This window comes from Solea senegalensis, linkage group LG5, assembly GCF_019176455.1.
Source record: "Solea senegalensis isolate Sse05_10M linkage group LG5, IFAPA_SoseM_1, whole genome shotgun sequence".
Lineage (NCBI taxonomy): Eukaryota > Metazoa > Chordata > Actinopteri > Pleuronectiformes > Soleidae > Solea > Solea senegalensis.
The window spans coordinates 692,845-716,186 of NC_058025.1; the positions used below are offsets into that span (position 1 = coordinate 692,845).

The 23,342-nt window shown below is 42.4% G+C and overlaps 1 protein-coding gene across 1 annotated transcript; it reads left to right on the forward strand.

Annotated features, from left to right (window-relative positions):
* The first annotated feature begins 229 nt into the window (after positions 1 to 229).
* On the forward strand, positions 230 to 22,194 carry mn1b (meningioma 1b). Its single transcript, XM_044025887.1, has 3 exons — positions 230 to 1,170; positions 1,276 to 4,889; positions 19,446 to 22,194. The coding sequence occupies exons 2-3, from the start codon at positions 1,325 to 1,327 to the stop codon at positions 19,658 to 19,660; spliced, it is 3,780 nt and encodes a 1,259-aa protein (XP_043881822.1). The 5' UTR covers positions 230 to 1,170; positions 1,276 to 1,324; the 3' UTR covers positions 19,661 to 22,194.
* Positions 22,195 to 23,342: the final 1,148 nt, after the last annotated feature.

Below are 23,342 nucleotides of genomic sequence, written 5' to 3' on the forward strand. Positions count from 1 at the left end.
AAAAACAACCTCTTAAAAGTTAGAAGCAGTGAAGTCAAACCTTAGAGAAATAAAAAAAAAACTACATTTATTTACAGACAATTTTTCATCAGGTCCACCTTAAGAGCTTTCTGGTCCCGCCCCTGACGCTTCCTCCGCGCGCTCTGATTGGCTGAGCCCTCGTGGATGGAAGTGGCTGCAGAAATGCAAAACTTGTTGCTGTGGACGCGTCTCTCTCTCACCGCGGCACACTGAGAGAGAGAAAGAGAGAGAGAGTCACAGTCAGTGAGTCCGTGAGTGTCCGTGGATCCGCGCTCAGTACGCACCGCGCCGCGCCACGCTCGCCAAACGGACGCACACACGGAGCCGGAGAAGCGGGAAAGAAAAAACGAGGACTTTATTTGGTTCTTTCTTGTTTGAAAAAAAATAATAATAATCAAGCCACCGCGGTGCGGCACCGCGAGGCTGCGTGACTCTGCAGCGGGGAGGAGGATGATGTTGAGCGGCTCCGTCGGCTGTGGAGTGCGGCCAGTGCGCGCCGCGCTGCTCCGCGCTCATCAGGTCGCGTGAAGAACGGACGCTCCGGTTCTCCAGCGCCTGGTGTTCTGTGGGTGTGTGTGTGTGTGTGTGTGTGTCGTTTCTGTGGAGAACCGTGGACTTTTTCACCTTCACTCTGGACATTTTATCCCCACACCTGCTCTGATTTGTGCAGCCACTGAAGACGTTTTTTCCCCCTCTCCAGAACCACAGCAGCTCCATTTGGACTTTTTTCCTCTTTCCACTATGGGACCTTTTACAAAGACTCGCTGTGGGACATTTGTCTGTGGACTGGAATGATGAGAGACAGGACAGAAACTGTCACAAATCCACAGTTTTGATCGTTTTTTTTACCGAGTTTTTTTTCTTCTTCTTCGTTTGTTCCGCGTCAAGTTCGCTCTGGAGAAATGCTCACAGAAAAACTTTGGATTATTTTAAACTCTCACACACAGCGAGTGAAATAAAACACTTGTTTTAATATTCGGCTGAGTCGTCAAAAGACAAAAAAGAAGAGCGGTAAAAGTCAACGCTTTAACGCGAGGACAGGGACACAGTTTGCGTGCGTATTTGGGAGCCAGTCTGTCCCCCCTTCTCTCACTGCGCGTCCTTGGATAAAACAAAAACAATCGATCCACAACAATGAGAACTTATCTGGTGAGTTTGAACATTTTTAAGTAGGTAAATCCGCAGTATAATACAAATATTTTGAGTAGTTTATATTGTATTTTTTTGTCTTTTTTGCTTTTTTTGTGGGGACAGACGGAAAACTGGCAAACTGGCCGTCATGTGGGATTAATTGCAAGGGAGTATGTTTGGGCTGGAGCAGTTTGGTTCTCAGATTAATAGCAGAAACCCTGGCCAGTCAGAGAGAAGCGTAAACCAAGCGAGACTGAACATGGGATCTCATTATAAGAGCCCAGCTTTCCACGCTGGGGCCCCGTCGGGAGCAGTGGAGCCCAGCATGGGCCCCATGAGCGAGCCGCAGATGCTGGGGCTCAACATGAACATGAACGGAGAGCAGCAGCAGTACGGAGGCTTCCACCCGCGGGGCCATACGGACATGCACGCAGGCAGCGGACTCCAGCAGCAGCAACAGCAGCAGCAGCAACAAGGAGCCATGCATGGATTCTTTAACAACCAGCAACCTCACCAAGGACACCCCCACCAACATCACCCCCACCAACATCACCCACACTTCAGTGGGAGTTTCGGAGGCCCAGAGCCGGGCTCGTCATGCCTGCATGGCGGCAGGTTAATGGGCTTCAACAACAATGGCATGGGACCACAGCAGGGATTCGGAGAAGGATTTGATCCTCTCACTGAGGGACAGGCAGGAGATGGCTTCCCCCAGCAGCAGCAGCCGCCGCCACCACAGCAGCAGCAGCAACGGCCTGGTAACATGCCTGATTTTCAACATCACGGGCCTCCCAGTGGAAGCCACGCTGTCCCTGCCCCCTGCCTCCCCCTGGATCAGTCCCCGAATAGAGCAGCCTCCTTTCACGGTCTCCCTTCCTCCTCATCCTCCTCTGACTCTCACGGCCTGGAGTCCAGACGGATGCCAAACCAGGGAGCCGTGGAAGGATTAGAGTACAACTTCCCAAGTGAGCCACCATCTGGACATTTTGATGTACCCGTTTTTTCCCCTTCAGAGTCAGATTCTCAGTTACCCCATTTTGGGCCGGGAAGGCCAGTTCCAGGCGGGAATTTTCCCGGGAACCCTGGCATGCCACGGACACCAGGAATGCCAGGCATGTCCAAGGTACACCAGCCGCCGCCGCCGCCACCACCACAGCAGCCTCAGCACGGAGTGTTTTTTGAACGCTTCGGAAATGGCCGGAAGGTGCCCGTGGGAATGGAGCCGGGCGTTAATACTAGACATCCCCTCATGCAGCAGCAGCAACAACAGGCCAACTTGATAGGCAGACAGAACTCGTGCCCCCCTGGCCTCCCCCGACCCCCTCAGGCTGAGCCCGGCTCTGCTAACCCGAACATTCTGGATGGTGGGGTCATGATGCCTGGCCAACACAACCAGTATGAATATCCTATTCACAGACTAGAAAATAGGGGTCTGCACCCCTATGGGGACCCGATGTTTAATATGCAACAGCCAGCTCCTCCTCCTCCTCCCTCCCAGCAGCCCCCAAATCAGAGGCTTCAACACTTTGACTCTCCTTACATGAACATGGCAAAAAGGCCTAGATTTGACTTTCCTAATGCACACGGAGGCGACGGCTGGTGTGGCGGCATGGAAAACCACCTCTCCCCCTCCTCCTACCCTGGCCTGCCTGCAGAGTTCACCCCACCTGTGAGTGAAGGCTTCCCACCGGGTCCACTTCAGCACCCAGGGCCTGAACAGCAGTCACTGCAGCAGCAACGTCAGAATGCAGCCATGATGATAAAACAGATGGCCTCACGCAATCAGCAGCAGAGGATGCGGCAGCCGAGTCTGCAGCAGCTGGGTCACCACGGCGATGTGCCTCCCGGACCCATGGCTCATGGCGGTCCTGTGGGGAACATGCCTCAGCCCGGCTTCGACAGGGAGAACGGCGGCAGGATGCCAAACATTGACGGACAAAATCCCCACGTCGCTCAGGAGAACGCCTGGTTCCAGGGGTCCCACCCACCTGGAGAGATGATGTCACGACGTATGGGTGGGGCAGGAAATGAGTCGGGACCTCACGACATGGGGCTACAGCAGAACGGCGCCGGGATGATGTTCAGGCCAGGCATGGGCATGCAGGAGCCCATGCGAATTCCAGGCGACGGACATGTGCCAGCTCTCCATTCCCCGGGCATGCACTCGCAGTTTAGCGGCAACATGGGCAACCTCTCACAAATGCAGTCTCCAGGAGCAGGAGCAGGCCATCCTAACGCACCAGCAGAGAGGCGGCCAGCTGACTTCCCCACACCTTCAATGGGAGCACAGCCTACGTTTCCCTATGGGGGAGCAAACCGTCAGGGGTCGGCCCACAACGCTCCCCAGGGGGTGAGCACCTCACCAGGGAGCTACCCTCCTCAGCCAGAGTTCCCCTCAGGCCAGCGGTCGTCTGTTAGCAAGCTTGGCTCACTTTCCCTGGGGAACTTCAGCAAACCCAGCACTAAAGACAGTGTTTTCGGGCAGAGCTGCCTGGCAGCCCTTTCCACGGCCTGCCAGAACATGATCGCCAGCCTTGGTGCCCCCAATCTTAACGTAACATTCAACAAGAAGAACCCTAATGAGGGCAAGCGAAAACTGAGTCAGACAGAGCAGGACATTAATAGCAGCACATCTAATGGGACTGGCAGTGCTGCTGGTGCTGAATATTTTCAGAGCAGCACTTCCCAGAACAGCCAGATGCCTGGCACTGGGAATAGCAACTCTAAGCCTGCAAGTCAAAGCCAGACGGTGCAGGGGGAAGCCAGTGCCCTCTCCCCAAATTACAACATGGACGCTACCCCGTGCAGTGAGGGGAAGGCAACAACAGGGAGTGGGAGAGGGAGAGGGAGGAGAAAAAGAGACAGTGGACATGTGAGCCCTGGGATTTTTTTCTCCTCTGACAATGGTAACCCTGTTGTAAGTCCAGGCCAGCAGACCCCCTCGGCTGGCGTTGGGGAGAGGGGTGGGGGCACGCCCCAAGAGAAACACCTCCAATCACCCTCGTGGGGGAAAGGAGGTGACCTAATGTTGGGGGACCAGGCCGATTTGATGTCTTCTTTGGACAGTGGCATTCAAAGTGTTGCCAAGTCTGACGGGAGCTCGCCACGAGTGGACTTTCCTGACGATGTCAGCACCCACTACGGCAACGAGGACGAGGTGTCCTCTAGCTCGGACGCAGGAGGGGCCTCGGGCGCTAAGCCCATGATCACCGGCTCGCCCAAAATGCAGAGGAGCGATCACGGGTTGATAAATGGACAGAAGCCCCTGAGCATGGGCATTAACAATCACACTACCTCGACACCAGATAGCTATGGACTGAGCGCTGGTGGGGGCACAGGGGCGAGCGGGGTGAGCCACCCAGGCACTCCCGGCGTGGAGCAGGTACGCACCCCTTCCAGCACCTCTGGCCAAGACGAAATCCACCCTCTGGAGATCCTGCAGGCCCAGATCCAGCTGCAGCGGCAGCAGTTCAGCATCTCTGAGGACCAGCCGCTGGCCATGAAGAACGGCAAGAAGAGCGGCGACTGTGCGTCGCAGAACGGAGACACCGAGCTGGCGAGCTGCAGCCCGGACGCGGGGAAGGGCTCGATGGGCACTATTGACCTTGACACGCTCATGGCGGAGCAGCACGCCACCTGGTACGTGCCCGGCGACAAGGCCATGATGGACGGGTCGGAGGACGACAAGGCCATGGGACCCTGGGACAAAAACAAGAGCCAAAACAGCAGCAAAGAAGGTAATTAAACAAGTTTTTTTTCCCCCCTCATTTTTCCTGCTCTCTGTGTCTCTGATTCTCTGACGCTCACTCTCTCATGTTCAGCTCAGCTCTTTGCTCACAAAACATCTTGTAGTTTTTATTAAAAATGACAAAAATCCTTCACATAATAATTTAAGATAGAGGAAAAGTCTCTTTGAAAATGGTTTAATTTTAAAGTTTCAGCTTCAGTAAAAGGAGATAAAATGTAGCCTTTAAAGGGGGTTAAAATTTAGATTTATAGGTTATTTATTTCTTCTTTTTTTGCAGCTTGGTTTTGTAAAAGTAAGTGATTAATATTATGAGAATATGTGCGTCTCATACACACACACGGCCCTTGTTTTTCACATTTGCTCGTCGAGGCAGAGAAAAGTCAACATTTCCTGCCGTTCTTTATCTGCGTTTTCAGGGTGAACGACTGCATTGAGAAGATGAATAGCTGTTTTTTGAGGATATGCGTTGGCGCAGCGGGGTTTTTTTTTTATTCCCCCCGCGTGTTTGTTTTTCTTATTATTATGGGATAAGCTGCCGGGAGTGGACTGACTTTTTAAATGAATGGATTAACTGAGTTTTAATAATGTTTGAAATTTACTATTTTTTTACTATTAATTAACAATTAAATAACAATAATCTTATTACAGTAGTAGGTTTTTAAAGCACAGGGTTATTATACTACTAAAATATTAATTTTAGTTCAATTGTATGGTTATTTGAATACTATGGTGGGATTAAACCATAAAATACAGCTTATTTTGCAGTTCTGTTGTAATTATAATAATAATTATAATTGTAATATTTTATGACGTAATTATTAGCCTACACAGATTTTTATAATTGCTTTAAAGCTATGAGGAGTTTATTTCTATTTGCTTTGCGTCCTGATGTTTTTTTTTTTTAATATGTTTATTTTATGTCGTACACGTCATTTATTTATATCATTTATTTATTTATTCCTTGTGTTTAAATTATAGCCTTAGTTTTAAAACATGGAATGTGTAAACGCTGAGCGTCTGCGGCGACGTCTCTTTGTTCTGATCAGTGAGAGGGAGGGAGGGAGGGAGGGAGGGAAGGGGGGAGGGGGTGAGCAAGTCTGGACTCACACACACACACACACACATTGTTTCTGTTTTGTTGTGTGTGTTGATGATATCACTTTTCATTCTAATTATAAATAAATAAAAATTCCAAACGTACACAATTGACAAATCAAGTCAAACTTTGTTTAATCTGCACCTTTTTGTCCACAGTTACAACATAAACGGGTGAAATTTATTTAAAGATGATTAAAAAAGCAATTGAAACATTAAAATTAACAATAAATGTCAAAAATAAATTATTAAAAGTAGCTCAAATAATCACAGACATAATCCAGCTCATGGTCGGGCTTTTTTTGCAGTTTAGCAGCAAAATGACAAAAGTTATTAAACATTTTGACATTTTTATTTTACGTCATTGACAAAATTAAAGGAGAAAGAGAAAGAATAGTGTTTGTCGTCGTCTGAGCGATCGCTGCTGCGTTCCATCGTCGCTCGTGATTAACGAGTGTGTTTACAGTCAACAGTGACGGAACCACCTGATGATTTATGATCCTTTAATTAGCAACAACAACAAAATAAAATTACCTAAATAAACATTTACGCAGCAACAGAGACACGGACGCCGCCGCCGCCGCTGCTGCGTCTCTGTGAAATATGACCTTTTGATTTATTCACAAATCACAAACAACAACCCTAGAAATCTCTGTTTAAAAGTTTTAAACGTGGGTGAAGTTTCTGCGTCGACGAGTGATTCATGTAATCATCTTTTTTAAAGTCATATGCTTTAAAATGATTCAGTGGTTCATCTCGTGTGTTTGTAAACTCTATCTAAAAATTAGATAATAAATGAGTAAAATGAGTTTTTTTTATATATATATATATATATATAACATATTTTAGTTACACTGTTAAAATGCATAACAAAATAACAAAAAAACACAGAATGTCGTGCTCTGTCCAACATTTGACACATTTGCATACGTGTGTGTGTGTGTGTGTTTATATATGGAAAATAATCTAAAATGTAGAATAATGGTAGTTGCACTGTCAAAATTCAAAATAAAATAGAGAAAAACACCATTAAATGCGCTGTCTAACCATTTGATACTGTATCTATACATAGTATGTGTATGTATATATGTACACGTGTGTGCGTGTATATATATATACATATGTAAAAGAACATATTTTAGTTACACTGTTGAAATTTGTCTCTCAGAGTCGGTGTTTCACGTCATCTCCGAATTCGTCCCTTGTCCCCTCGTCTCCTTTCCTTCTCTCCTCCTTCTCCTGCTGCTGCTGAAGTCCACACAGGAGGAAGAGGAGGAGGAGGAAGAGGAGGAGGCGTTGTGCGGCTCCGGAGCGATCGATAGCTAGTTAGCACAAATCACGGCTCCTGACAGTTTCTCATTTGAGTGCTTCAGACAGCAAAGATGAAAAAAGAGGGTGGAGGTGTGTGTTTGGGAGAGGAGGAAGAGGAGGTGGAGGAAGAAGAGTGGGGGTCAGATTGAATCTGATGCTCACACACACACACACACACACAGATAAGTCACCTGTACCAGTGAGTCCACGGTGAATCCTCCATGTCTCAACTCCCAATTCATTCAAGAAAAGTAGATTTAAAATACTTCTGCAAAATACATTAAAAATGATAATATATAACAAAACCACAAGCAAACACTAAACGTTTTATATTCAAAATACAGTAAATATTTGAGAAATGTGAGTCCTGAACATTAAAATATCCCCAGATTAAGATTAAATGTGTTTGACACATTATATAATAATAAAATGTTCTGGGCCATAAACGATGAAATAAGTCGTGTGGTTCATAAAATGTTTTTAAAGCTGTAAATGATGATTGTTTTTATCCAACTAAAGATTTTTAGACTAGAAGCTGAAAAATCAGAAAAACAGACTTAAAAACTGATGAAGATGTAGTGTTTGACCCTAAATATGAGTAAGAAATTAAAAATGTGGTTAAAATTGTTCATAAAATGTACATTTTGTCTTCAAAACAAACACATTTCAATGTAAACGCTTTTTATGTGACGCGTAAACTGAAAATAAACTTAAAAATAGATTTAAAAGAAAAATCTCTTTAAAAATGTGTGAAGTATTTGCTGTTTTTTTTTACTCGGTCACTGCTGCTGATGCGCAGGTGACCTGGAGGTCAGAGGTCAGTGAGGTCAGAGGCAGCTCTGAGGCTGAAGCGTTGTTGTTGTTGTTGTTGTTGTTTGTGTGTGAAACAGCGACAGCAGACGAGTGACGTGAACACAAACACAGATTGAACACGTTTGTTTTTCACGTAATGTGATAAAATTACAGCTGGTGAAATCCCGACTTTATCACTTTTTCACTTTACACCAATAACACAATCATTCACAGTAACTTGGAGAAGAAATGAAAAGTGTTTTCTTATAAACTTTAGCTGAAATTCAACATTTTTTCCCCTCTGAACGTTTTCACATTTAGAGATTTAAGCAATTTAATGTTAAAACTACACTTATTTTTGTAGAAAAGCTGATTTTGCACCTTTTTTAGGGTTAACACTTAGTTTTAAAACTATAATCATAATAATAACAAATATCTGCTTCATTTGACTTTACGTAATATTTTTATGACCAGTTTTATAACATTTAAATCTGTAACCCAGACTAAATAATCCCAGAGTTCTGTAAAGCTCTAGTATGTAACTAACTATATTTTAGGTGAACATCCACCTCGTTCATGTTTCAGAGAACTGTGGTTGATTCCTTAACCTAAATTTTTCTAACCTATTTCTCTATTTATTTATTTATTGTTATGTCACTCAAAGGACTTGCAGTTTTATTCCCTTGACCTAAAGTTCTCTTTGAATAAACGTTTCATGTCGCTCATGTTTCAGAGAACCGGGGTTCATTTCGTAAACCTAGTGTTTTTCTTCTGGCGTTACGCGATACGAAATCAGATCAATGCACTTATTTAGTCATTTATTTATATTTAACCGTGACAAAGTCCAGCTTTAAAACATATCTATACACAGACATTTCAAAGTAAAAGGCTGGAAAAACACAGTCTACACTCGCATTTGTCGCTGCCGCAGCTTCTCCACAGAACAAACTGTGTCAGTTAATATTATTTCCCCTTTTTTTTTTCCCTCAAAGTAAAGCCCTCTCCTCCTCCTCCTCCTCCTCCTCCTCCACTTGTTTTTTGTCTCTCAGCCAGAAACAAACTGACCGTTCCTTTGGAAACTGGTGCGTCGTCGTGATAACAGACGAGCAGCAGGCGAAGGAAGTGATTCAGTTATTTTTACATTTTCTTTTCTTTCACAGTTTCTCTTCACAGTGGACTCTGTGGAGTCGTTTCAGTCGTCAGTAATCATCAGGATTTAAAAAGCAACTCTAATGATCAAATCACATCAAATCTGCGTCGCGCTGACTCTGACAGATTTGACGGGGGGGGGGGACCTTTTCAGCTTTTCAACTCCTCAGAGACTTTTCTCACCTGTCGTTGACAACAAATCACACAAGTAAATTTCCTCTTTTTCCCGCCTTCAAAAAAAGCAGAAAAAAGGGGGAGGAAATGATTGACACATGCTTGAATGTAAGGGGGGGAGGGGGGGGAGAAAAGAGCAGCTCGAGGCCGTGTGTGTTCTTTTTACCTGTCATTACACGGCGTTTAATTTTGACACACACACACACACACATACTGCTGCTAGCTCGCGCCGCACGCTAATCATTGTCATTACGATAATCACGGCAATTAGCATCCGTAACATCGTCCTCGCTCTCTCCAAAAGTCGTAAATTCATCCTCGGGGGTTGACGCCCAGCGTGTGTCAATGACGTGGTTATTGACGGGTTCACCGCGGTCACACACACACACACACACACACACACACAGCTGTGAGGTTTGTTGTTGTTGTGTAAAAGTGCTGATTCAGCACGGGTTAGCTAGGAAAACATGGCCGCTGCGGTGACGCGGCAGGTTTTACGTAGCGCGTAAAAAGTAGTTTTTGTGTTGTTTTGTTTTATTCTAGGCGTTTTAATTAACAACAATAACAATAATACTGTTTAATTGAGGTTTTCTGATTATTACTCATTTATGTAAAGCTGATCTCCAGTTACTGTCACACAAGTTTTGACCCTAAATTTGGTTCAAATTATACATAAAATGTACATTATTGTATTCAAAATGGACGAATTTCAGTGTAAATGTGCAGAGAAATGCTTTTACGTGACGCGTGAATCGGGTAAACGCAGCGCTTTTGCCTTATTTTTAAGTCAGATATGTAAATGAGGATTGGAGAGAGCGGGAGAAACCAAAATTGTTTTTTTGCAATTTTCGGCCAAATCAGCCGCCCTGATTTCTAAAAAAAAAAAAAAATTTGGAATCAATCATAAATGGAAAACCGTGATTTTTCCTATTGTCATGATCTAGTTTGTGATCGTATGTGAGGCTGTGAGTGCTGGCAAGAATCTGGCGATAGATCACGATATTTTAGAATACAATAAGTCTTTATTGTCCAACGAGGTGGAAAACAAACAAAATCTAGAACCACAATTAAAACACGTTAAAATAACAGTATTCAGAGTATTTTCCTGTGTATCAATAACGTTTTAAAAAATCCTGGTGTCGTGACAACATGGCGTGCGTGGTGTGTTTTACTGACACTTAAAGGAAGTTTATTAATAGAAGTGTGCGACTGATGAAGAGAGAGAGAAAGAAGGAGAAAGATGAACTCAGGTGTCGACGTTTTTGTCTTTTCTTTGGCTGGATTTTTCAGCTGTTCTTCTGAACAGCAGCTTGCCCGGTGTTTTGTTTTGTTTTGGCCTCGAGGGGGAAAAGGATGTTGGAATTAAGAAAAACTTACTTGTCTCAGCATGTGGTAAATATTCTCCTCGGATGGCAGCGGAGAACGAGAGGCTGAGATGTACAGAAAAAAATCATATTGTCATGAATTTAATAGACATTCTAATTGACTCATAATTGGTACGACATCTTAACGTCGTCACCTTCTCAAATAAATTTGACATTTTTTCACATTTGTCAGCAAACAAAACAGTATTTTTCATACAGAGATAATAAAAAACAAGTTCTCATGAATATTTATTTGTGCCTTTGCTCCGTGTAATGAAATAAATCATTAAAACTGAATCGTTTTCGGTTTGTGGACAAAACGCAACATTTGCAAACATTTTAAGACATTTTAAGACATTTTATTATCATAATAGTAGTTATTTGACGCCCTATTTTCATCCGAAGAGCAACACATGTACAGTAAATTCATCGTAATGCTGTTTTTTTATCAATTTAATCAAATAATTGCGAGATCACACTTTTCCAGTATCTTGGTGAGAAAAAAAGTTGGCGACGTTGTCTCCCGCGTTTTCTTACGTCACGGCACCTGAAACGTTTTTAAATCCACCGGATCCGGAAGAACTCTCTGGATCCGTACTAAACTTTACCTGCTTATAACTATTACTATTTTACATAAACACGACAAAATTCACCCTCGTCCGTTGACGTCTCACTGAGATAAACACGGAAATCCGTAATACGTAATCTGACCAAATTTTTTGTCCTGTGACGTCATCAGTGGGCGGATTCTTGCCAAAGTGGGTCGGGAACATTCCGTCTCAAAACATTCACATTGATCTGCAGACAGGAAGTTAGTTGTTAACGGGAGAAACAAAACCCACGCCCAAGAAAACACAAAGATCCTCCGACAAATGAGTTCTGACACCGGAGCTGTTTTTCTCTCCGGAGACTGAAGTGAAGATTTGATTAAGTGAAAGAGAAAGTTTTTTCTTTTCTTTTTTTCCCCTCCTTCAAAAAACATCTGTAGTTTCCGACATTTTCGTTTATGGAAGAGGAATAAAAGTGTCACTTTCGCACTTTCGTCGTCTTTTGGGGACAATTAATCATCGTTGTGTCAAATATGTGTGGCTGCGTCATTTTAAAAACGAGTCCGTACGGGTCGTCGTCGTCGTAAATATTAGATTATTAAAGACAGATTTTTATACGTAATGTAAAAAAGTAAACTTTGCTTTCGAACATTTACTGAGAACAAACACTTTAATCATGTATTAAGTGTATTAATCATGTTTTCATGATGGTAAACTTCATATTATATTAATGCCAAATTGTTTAAAGTGAACATTGGTGAAATTCATCTGTTTCCACTGTATTTGTACTTTTTCTAAAAAAAAGTACATTAAAAAGCATCAATAAATAATGTTTCACATTAGTTACAGTGCAATTATAGACACACTATATAAAGACACACTATATAATTACATGATTTATTGCCCTCCAAAGTAACAGCACCAAAATACATGCACAATATTAGTTTAAATGATATTAAATGTAGATAATAACATGGATTAAATTGCAGTTTTTTGACATAAAAGCACTGTTTTACACTTGCTTTTTGTGCGTGTTTGACACAGAAAACACAAACATGTTCTGTAACTTAAACAGAGACAGTGAAGTAGATCAGTGTGTCAGTGACTTGTTGGACACATCCTGGACATGGTTGTGAGTTATGATCGAGGCCTTAAATCATTTCACGTGTTCCGATTTGTGTTCTAGTTTTTCTAAAGCTCACTGTGTGTGTGTGTGTGTGTGTGTGTGTGTGTGTGCGCTAGCTGGAATAAAAAGGTAACACACGCTGGAGGCGATGCCTGCCTGAGCAGGTCTTTCTCTTTTTTCCCTTTCCTTTTCCATTTTTCAGTCCAGAGAACAGAGAGGAAATTTCAAACCAAAATAACCTCCGTGCTCTTTCGCTCTCGTCAGATTCACTCCCCGCGCCGCGGGAAAGGTCACGCCCCCCTCCGCTCACCCCCGGGGGCACGAGTGACGTGGGCTAAGACTTCGCGTTAGCACCGACGTTGCCTGCGTCCTTCATCAATACCCCGTTCCCAAAGTCTGAAATCGGGTCTCGTGACTCTAAAAGCATGTGTGGGGTTTTTATTGGCTTGGCTTCAGCTCAAACTCTTTCTTTATGTTTTTTGGCACCGGTGCAAATTTCTGCGTCATTCCCAGCACTAGGCTATGATGCTAAGTCATCCTCCGAAACGTTAGAATGCAAGAAAAAGCTTTATATAAGCGGGTGAAAGACAAGCATCGGACATGAAACAGTAAAGTTCAGCTGATGCGAGATTCAGTATCTGTTTCAAAAATGGATCGGAAAATATTTGTATAATTTTGTTTAAAAAAGACCGTATTGGCCTGATACTGCGATCCGTAAGTAATCAATAGCTTTTATTAATCTTTTATATTGGTATCAGATTGTCTTTAGTTTGTCGCAAACCTTCGATACAAAAAAGTACCACATTTATTCCTGAGCTCGACGATGGCGTTTTCCTTTTTGGGGGGAAAATTTTTCAAAAATTTGGGGAGACTTAACAGTAACATGTTGGTTTTGTAAAATGTTTATACTTTTCTGGAAATGCAAGTAATTATTTGTAAATTCAATTACTTAGTTTTGTTGCATTACAATATTTTGTAATTTTTTGGGGGAGTAACGAGTCGTTTTTAAAAACTTAAGTGACATGTTTTTTAAGCATAACTTCTGCACTTTTTCAGCATTAGTTTATGTAAAATTTAAAAAAAAAATTTGTCACACTCTTTAGTTACTTGATTTTGTTGCATTACAAAATTTTCAAATATTTTGGGGGGTAACAAGTCTTCTTTTAAAACTTAAGTGACATGTTTTGTAAACATTACATTACATCGCAACTTTTTGGTAACTTAAGTTTTTTTTAGCATTAATAATATGTTTTGTAAAATTGTAAAAATATTTTTTGCATCAGTTACTTTGTTTGGTTAAACAAAAATACGAGTTCATCTGGCCTCTAAAAAAAACAATTTACCCACTCATTTTAGTGTGAAAGAGACTTAAGTTTTGCGTGAACTCACAGATTTTGCGTAATTCCACGTCACAGCTGACGCTGCGCAGAGACGAGATCATGATGACGAGAACCTAAACTTCTTGAATCCCCCGCTGTTCATGGCTCCCTGCTGCTTTTTAAAAGGTCCAGACTTCAGTGAATAGCACCGGGTTGTTTTTGTGCCGACAAAGACGAGCGTCCTCGCACAGTTGTTATGTTAAAAGAATCTGACCCGATGTCAAACTCGCTGTCATCGCGGCCGAGGCCTTTTGGGCGTTTTTGTCAGCGAGCCGCGCTTTCTGATCGAGGCCGGTTTGTGTTCAGAGAGGACCGGGGTCGCGGCCTTAGGGGCCAAAGGTGAAGTGTCGTCATGGAAGTATAGAGCTTGGGATAGAAAGGGCAAAAGGCCTACTGCAAGGGATTGTGGGTCCTGGGAAATCAGTGTGACAGCTCAGAGAGGATCCTGTCGCAGGACAACACTTTGTTACTTTTCACTGCTCCTTTTTTTTCAACTGTGACAAAATAAAAATATATAATATGATCGAATGTCACAATAAAAAAACGTCACAAGGGGGTGCCTGCATCGTCCCAGTCATGATTTATTATGTTCGCAAAAAAATGTGTGTCCTTAGTAAAAAAAATGAGAATTTTTTTACAACAAATTGGAAAATTTTTGTTTAGAAAAAGTTTGTTTTCAACCTTAGTAGCGTTTTTCTTTTAACCTTATATTTTTGCAAAAATATGTAAATTCACATTTAAGTCACAACGCCTTTGCACGTTTTTATAACATTGCAGAACAAAAATTTTTGGTTACAATAAAGTTTTGTAACCGTAAACCTTTCAGCATTTCAGTGCTATTGCTCCAACATTTTTGATCACGTTAGTAACGTTTTTTTGCAACAAAAAGTTTGTACACACTTTGTAACGCTGTGTAACATTTTGTTTCACTAGTTGGATACACAATGAATGTTTTTGTTACATTCTTTTGTAGTGCAAGGAATTTTTGTGGGCATAATTATTATTTGTTTGTGATATTACAACATTTTCTAACTTTTATTACATCATTTAAGTAACATTTTTTTGATAACTTTACACCATTTTCATGGTAAAACAGGAGATTGTGTGTCGTAAGTTTGACGTTTTTGGTGAATTATTTTTATTATATAGCGTAATATTTGTCCTCCTCCTGTTTCTTGTGTGTCTGTGAGTTTATGATACAAATCAGATGATTACAGACCGAGAATAATGGAATAGTGACTTGCACTTATGTTTTTATCAGGATAATTGTGACAGTTGTGAAGTGTACTGTGATATAATGGCAGCAGCAGTAAAACTCAGTCTCTGAGCAGCCGCTGTTTCCTTTACTTTCCTGTGCTGGTGTGTGTGTGTGTGTGTGTGTGTGTGTTGTGACATGTAAACCAGTGTCAGGCCGTCGGCTCGTAGACACATTGGTGTCGAGCAGACGAGCGGAGCTGCTGTGTTTTCCTCTGCTTTTCACGCCGTCTGAAAAACTCCACTCGTCTCCGTAAATCGTCTTCAACTGTGGCCGCGAGACAGCGACTGTGTGTGTGTGTGTGTGTGTGTGTGTGTGTGTGTGTGTAGAGAGACAGACACAGCGATAGAAATGTGTCTCGTGTTAATTTCAGTCTTTCTTGAACTCACGACTGTGATAATCTGCTGTGGCTTTAATGTGGTTATAGATATTTAGGTGGTTTTCGTGCCTCAGCTGGTGCAGCTGCTCCCTCTCCTCCTCTCCTCCTCTCTTCCTCTCCTCCTCTCCTTCCTTGTTTTATTAGGTATTTTCTTCCTTGCTTGTTGATGCTCAGGCACTTGTTCCCTCTCCTCAGATGAAAAGGCTATTACTGAGATATTACAGTGGATATGAAGTCTGTGTTAGTCAAAGAAACGAGACGCAGCTTATTGAATAAAACGGGGGGAAAAAAACAACAGTGATTTCCCTCCGTTTGTAAAAATGTCACGGTGATTTTGGGGATTTCAGACTTTGTGATACAGAATTTCACACCGCAGCTGCAGCCGTGGATAATATTATAATATTTACAGCTAAAGTGCAACATCTTGATTTTTCCATAAAAAGCACATTTCCCTTCACTCTCTGTCCCTCTCGCCGTGTAAATGTCACATTTAAGCCTCAGTCACTTCAGTTCAAGCAAATCTAACCCATTAGATGAGATAAGAGGTGGAAATGTTTTATTATTGAAGACTTATAGAAAGTATATACAACAGGGGTTCAATAATACAAGGGTATATGGAGAAATACAATAAAGTCACCTTTAACTGCCTTATAGTAACAATGACTTGAATAACTGATTATTAATCCTTTACTTAATCAAACTTCAACTATTTCCATCATCATTTCAGCTTCTTAAATGTGAATATTCTTAGTTTCTTTGTGCCATAGAAGGAAATAAAGCAAAACACATGAAATCTGAAGGCCTTCGTGGACGAGACGCGTCCTATTTATCGTACGTCGTTTGATTTCTTCTTGAGTTTTGAGTGTTTGGTTGTTTAACGTGAGGTTAATTCGTCTCCTTTACTCTCTCCTTCGGTCTTTTCTTGTTATGAACGAATTATACCTGTTTTTTCCTCATAATTTAGGAGAATAATGAGCTCGTGTCGAAGTTCGCCTCCAGATTACACGTCACGTAAAACCTGACGGGGAAAGCATTTACAGCTTTTGACAAAGTTTGCCGAAAAGATTGTGTTTTTTCCTCTGGCACTGAGAGGCTGAGTGAATATTAATAATAATGATAATGATAATAACACTCATGCGATAAACTTGAATGATGTCACACTTTCCCCCAACAAGGTGACAAAGTACTTAACGAGAGAGTTAAACCTAAGCAAGTTTAAACAGACCGTCGTAAAAAGACGTCGTAAAACGGAGCAGGACGCGACCACGGAGAGACACGCGGTCATTAAAGTGGATTCATATGAATAAAAAACCAAATAACACATAATGAATACATGAGAAGAGAAGAAAGAATCACAATTTGACCTAACGTTGACTCTTTTATCTTCTCTGCTTATTTTATAGTATTTTATTTTTGTTTGTTTTTTAAATCTAGAAAACTGAATATTGAACTGAAACTTTGACTTTAAATATTATTTTACAAATCAAATTGTGGAGGATTCATTTGTGCCACAGAAGCAGAAGTTACTGTGTGTGTGTGTGTGTGTGTGTGTGTGTGCAGCAGCAGCAGCAGCAGCAGCATCAGTGTTGTTGTGTTGTGTCAGTTTGGCTGTTTCCCTCTGGCTTGAATGAAATGCTTGGTTGCGTATTCAGGCCGCTGCTGCTGCTGCTGCTGCTGCTGCTGAAACTGCTGCTGCTGCTGCTGCAGACCCTGCTGTGCCCAGCTCATATGAGCTGGCGGCGGGCGCTTCAGGGCACCGAGCGCTGAGGAGAGTGGAGGGAGTGTGAGTATGTGGGTGGACGGACGGAGGAGGGTTGAAACTGGTGGGGGGGTGAGGATCCGTCATGCTGAGGTGTGTGTGTGTGTGTGTGTGTGTGTGACCCTCTGGCAAATGTTAGGTCTCCTCACTGCCACCACTGCTAACAACAACAACACGGCACTAAATCCTAATTCCTCCTGTACCCGCCCCAGTCATGTCTCCACTGTGAGAGTCGGAGAACAACGGGAGGATTTGGCTGCGTGACCTTTTACCCCCCCGACCTGCTACCCACCCCCCCTTTTCCATTCCAGTGGTCGCAGTCCAGACGGACTTGAGGGCAAATGAGCTTCGCTGCCTGAAAGTCTGCATGATTATTTTACTCGTTCGTCCTGGTTTGGCCTTCTCTCCTCTTCTCTATATGTGTTTAGTTTAATCAAGCTATGACCATAGTCTGACTAAGACCGGCAATCAGGCAACTTGTCGTCTCCTTCTACTTCCGGGTCAAAGACCAGAAAGGACATTTATTTCAGTGTGCATGCACAGAACGCCAAGTCTGGCTCCAGTCCGACTAAGCGTACACACGCAGGAGTAATCGGACTATGAATCGCCATTATCCAGGTACGTTAGCCCGACTAAGGCTAGCTCGATTTTTGTCGGACTAACGTGACATTAAGAATTATTGTCTTAGTCTGACTAAGATCAAACTTTTAACATGTGTGTGTGTGTGTGTGTCACATCTTCCTCGGAGCAGAAAAACATGTAGAATGTTGCAGACCCCCATGGTTCTCAAACTGTGGTACGGGTACCACCAGTGGTACGCAATCTGGCTCTGATGGTACCTGGAGGAAAATCAGAAATACTGTTTCTACTGTTCTATATACCACAGTATTAGAGTCACTTTATCTCTCGTTCCGTCTTAATCTAAAGTCTGTAGCTTGACTTTAGCTCGGGCTGTTTACACCACACCGCATTTTAACGTTGGTATTTTCTCACGTGGAACTTAAAAAGTTGCAGACGGAGGCTGAACAATACGCGTCTTGTCATGATTGATTTTTGTCATCACATGACACACACGCGTGATTTCATACGCGATGACGCCGTGCACCTCAGGTTTTCCGTCATTAGCCCTTTAATTTAACGCACAGTCGTCCCGCGTATCGATTTCCCCGGGAGCGTGATTTAATGTGACACTCCGTGTTTTGGGGACTCCAGTCAAGTGGGTCAAACAGGGTGAAAGGTCAGGTTTTTCCCCAGTGCCCTTTGACCCTGTGACTGGAGGTCATATGCAGGAGCCTGCGAGATGTGCATGCGTGACCGAGAGAGCGCAAGTGTGTGTGTGTGTGTGTGTGTTTTTTTGTGAGTTAATTTCACAGTTCAGGTTTAGTGCGAGTGTGAAAATCACTCACGAGTGTGTGTTCTTTTAAAGCTGCACTACGTAACACGGCTGTTGTTGTTGTTTATTCTGGCTGTGCACAGAACTGAGATTTGTTTGCTGCGTCAAGCAAAACTATCAGACCCTGACTGAGAGGGAGCGTTTGTGTGTATACAGCAGCAGAACAGGGGGCGGGCGGAGACAATAAGCTCTTATCCCGTGAAACTGCTTAAAATAAAACAGTTTGCTGCTGCTGCTGCTTCTTCTTCTGTTGCCTCCGTCTGTCTCCATTTCAAACTAATCACTTCCTATGTGCAGCGCAGGAATGTCACCGGGCGACACAAGATCTAAACACTGCTGTATTTAAAATGGATGTACTACAGTTTTATAGTCACCTTGACATCAAAATCTAATACTCCTTTTGCGTTTTAGAGGTTGCTTGTCCCTCAGATTCCCTTTTTTGAGGTTTTATTTGCTTCCAATCATGCGCTGAATGATTCTCTTGATGCCCCGCCTCTACTTCACAGCCCGTTTTCTGTGGGTCTCTACCCGATCCGTACCTTAAACCCTAAATCGTTCTATTCACGTGCAAAATTTAGCCACCAAACAGCCTCCGTAACAGGAGGTCGCTGCAATTTCCCACAGATATTGAACTTATCGGGTTTGTGGTTCCGATCGGAAAGTCACAATCTGGAAATAACTAAAAATGTGCTCCGTTAACCACGTCATGAGTTACGTGAAGTGGCTCAGCCGCGTCAGAGAATGCCCGTTTCTTCCAGTTCATCCTTTTGTTGTTTTTCCTCCATCTTTACAAACCATTTCCTGTTTGTGCTCCTCTGCAGAGTCGGAACTGATCCAGAGCAAGACCGGAGCCGGAGCCCCGGGGGCCGGCGGTGGAGGCGGGAGCAGCGGAGGGAACCACCTGCAGTGCCTGTCCGTCCACTGCACAGACGAGCTGGGCGACAGCAAGGGCCGCGGGGGCCCCGTCTCGTCCTGGCGCTCGCTCCACTCCGACATCTCCAACCGATTTGGAACGTTTGTGGCCGCACTGACTTGAACTGAAAGATAAAAAAAGATTTAAAAAAATAAAAGAGCACGGCCGAGCAGGAAGACGGGACAGAAGATTTACGAGTTTAAACGCGAGTGAGAGATTGAGAGACACAAAAACACGGAATGATGAGGTGTTGATGAGGCAACTGTCTGCCTGTTCAGGGAGAGAAAGACACTCAAACATGGACAACACACACACAAATATACACACAGACACACACACACAGACAGACATACAAACACCATGTTTTTCCGAGACATGCATTCACACTTTAGGACGCTCTCTTTCACTCACTGCTGGACTCTGCAGCTTGGGCTCTACTCAACTCAACCACGCCCAAATTTGGAAAAAAACCTCAAAATCAATATTTTTCTTTCTTTGATTTTCTTTGTTGAAGAAAAATAAGGAAATGTGGAAGAAAAACAGGGGGAAGAAAACGAAACCGGAAGACGAGATATTCAGTTGCCACTGGTTTGTGATTGTACACCGGTGTTGAGTTTACGTTCACGCAGCTTTTATTAATTTACAGAAATCTGTATGTTTCCCCCCCATCCATACTCTAATTCCACTGTTTCTTTAGAAGGGATTTGACCAGCGAGAAGCAGACCTTGGCATCATCCACACTAATACATTTTCATTTAAAAACTACGTCCACAGCTCTGAAAACAGAGAAGTCTGAAAATTCTGGGGGCTACGTTTGGAATCTGGACGGACAGAAACGACCTTTGACCTATGAATATCGGAAAACACCATTTTCAATTGAAAACACAGTAGTGTGGATGGAGCTAAAATAAGAAGAGATTATACATGAATGTAACCCAACATCATTTTTTCCCTTTTTTTTAAAGCTAATATTTGCTGGTCGTATCATTTAAGATTTGTTTTATTTCTCTTTTTTATATATATTGGCCAAAATCTACTTTTCTTACGCAACTTTCTAAGCTCAACCACTTGTGTACAATTCATCCAGCGGGAACTGAAAACGGATGTCAAGGGATGGTCTAATAAAGGGAATCGAACAAAAAAGAGACTATTGGTATTGCACATGTATAATAAGAGAAAAATTTGCTGTGTGTTAGGCAATCTTGTAATCTTTAAATAAAGCTTCTGTTGAATTTGAATTTCCGAAACAATAGATGGAGGACTGTGACGGCAATTTACAAACTGATTTTTTTTTGTTCCTTTGTTTTCTTTTTTAATAATATGTAAAGTGCAGTCGTCTGTTTTCCTGCATATTGTATATATCTGTATATGTTTTATTGAGTAACTAAATAACAATAAATATGACGTTAAAGGTGGATTAGTGTTTAGTCTGGCACTTTTTTTTCCTTTCCGGTTGACTGTAAATTTGGTATTCTGTGCACAACGGAGTAGGAAAATGTACGTACGTTGTGGGTCAAGACAACAAAGTGCTATATGAATTCAGACCATTTGCTGTGGAAAACACCGTGTACCCTCATGATCATTGAAAATTTGAGCTTTGAGAATCTGAGAATTTGAACTAGATCACTAAAAACAAAAGCTAAACAAACTCAAATGACATTTACAAACAACATTTAAATGAGAAGATTACAATACTTTGACTAACTCTAAAAGGTTAGTTCTAAAAACACATGTGTGACAACCTATATAGAAAATAAGACGTACACTAAAGAAGTAGCAGCTAGGTGATTCATGGCTAAAACATCCAATCCTGGTGGATTAAGAAGTCCGGATCTCTTTGTGATTCTTGTTTTTAATTTTTTATTGTTAAAATTGTAATTTAATTCCAAATATTGAATTCTTTACACCCGATCGACCTAGCAAAAGATGGACGCTAACAATGATGACCTTCCAGGCAGGAAATGTCTATTTAAAATGTGAGAACGGCAAGTGTTAGCTGTTTGTGAATAACCAAAACATTTATGTGAGAGGCTAACCACTTCTTTGGCTAACCGGGGAGCTAAAAACATGCAAGTGAGAAAGCTAGCTAGAACTTTGGCTAACTGGATCGCTAAAAACATGCAAGTGACAAGCTAGTGCTTCTTTGACTAACTTACTGGATCACTAATAACATACAAAACATATACTTGAGAAGCTAACTGATAACTAAAACCATGTGTGCGAGAAGCAAACTCCGACTTTAGCTAACTGTATAAGTAACACGTCAGGGAGAAGCAAACTACTACTTGGCTAACTTATTGGATAGCTAAAACTGGCAGAAAGTCCAGTGGACTTATTTGAAAACCTCCATTATAGTCACAATAGATCACAATGAGTAGTTTTAGTTAATTGTTTTGTTGTAGTTGTTTTTTACAATTAGAAATACAGTGTTCATATGATATAGTGTTTTCTGTGTTTGTCTTTTGGCTACAGCAAAACACACACACACAAACTTGTTTTTATATCTTACCAACACAACTGTGTGCCTAACCCTATACCCTTACCATAAACTCTTAGGCGCTTTATCGTTGTGAGGATTGAGACAAAATGTCCCCACAAAGATAGATGTGTATGTTTTACTTTGGACCTCACAGAGCTATAAAAACAAGTACACCTCTCTTGTGGCTCACCTGCTCTTTATTGGCCATCTGCATGGATGCTTAATGCTAATCAATAACTCCTCTGTGTGCCAACGCTGAGGTGGAGACGTCAATGCTACCTCACAGAGCTAGTGATCGGCCTGCATCACTGCTGTCCGACACACACACACACACACACACACACAGCGGCTCTCTCCCTGCAGGACTCCGTCTGTGTTATTCAGGTGTATTTGTGCTTGACTGCTGTCTCGGGCGCCCGCTGTGTCGGATTGCACAGCCTGTTGTGAGTGTGATGCACAGACAGCAGACAGCAGACTGGTTATGTGAGGGACTGTCATGTCGGCTGGTTTACAGACGACGAGGGAGAAGAAAGAGCTTTGTAAAATAAACGCTGATTAAACTTTTTACTCATTACATTTTCATGCAAAGTTAAGTCGAGCTACGCCGTTTAATTGGACCGCTGTCCTTGTCCCATTACACGAGCGCTAGCGGGGGAATGGATTTATTCAATGAAGTGTGTCCGACTCCACTACATGAGGTGGCAAATAATGTGCCCACTTTCAGCTTGTTAGTGGTGGGCATTTTCCACTTCACCGATAACTTCACACAACAAACCAACCAAGGGTGATTTTTTTATCATCCATCAACTTTCAAATGATCGGAATCCTTACACTGACAAGAGAGGAGATTAAGTTTAAAACTCGAACAATAATGGAGTTTTAAACGAGGAAAAGTTGTCAGGTCTATGAAACTTTGACTAACTTGATAGCTTAAAAACTCAACAAAGACAAGCAGTTCATATTTTTAAGAAGAAAATTAAGATATTTTTTTATGTCACAGACCAAAACAACTCTAGTTGACAGCTTGATGTGAATTTTCAGTTTCACTGCTAACGTCGCAAACCAAAACAACCAAAATAATCCATCCATCAACTTTCAAAATATTGAGATCCTAAAACTGACAAGAGAATAATTTAGTTTAACTCAACAGTTTTCACCCCAACACTGAACCTAGTTTAAGATCAATATGAACAATAATGGAGTGTTAAACTGTGTAAAGTTGTCAGATAGTCTGTCAAGTTAGCTATCAAGTTAGCCAAAGGTTCGTAGACTCAGTCTAACTTGATAGCTAACAATTTGCCAAATTAGCATTGTGGCGGTGAAGGG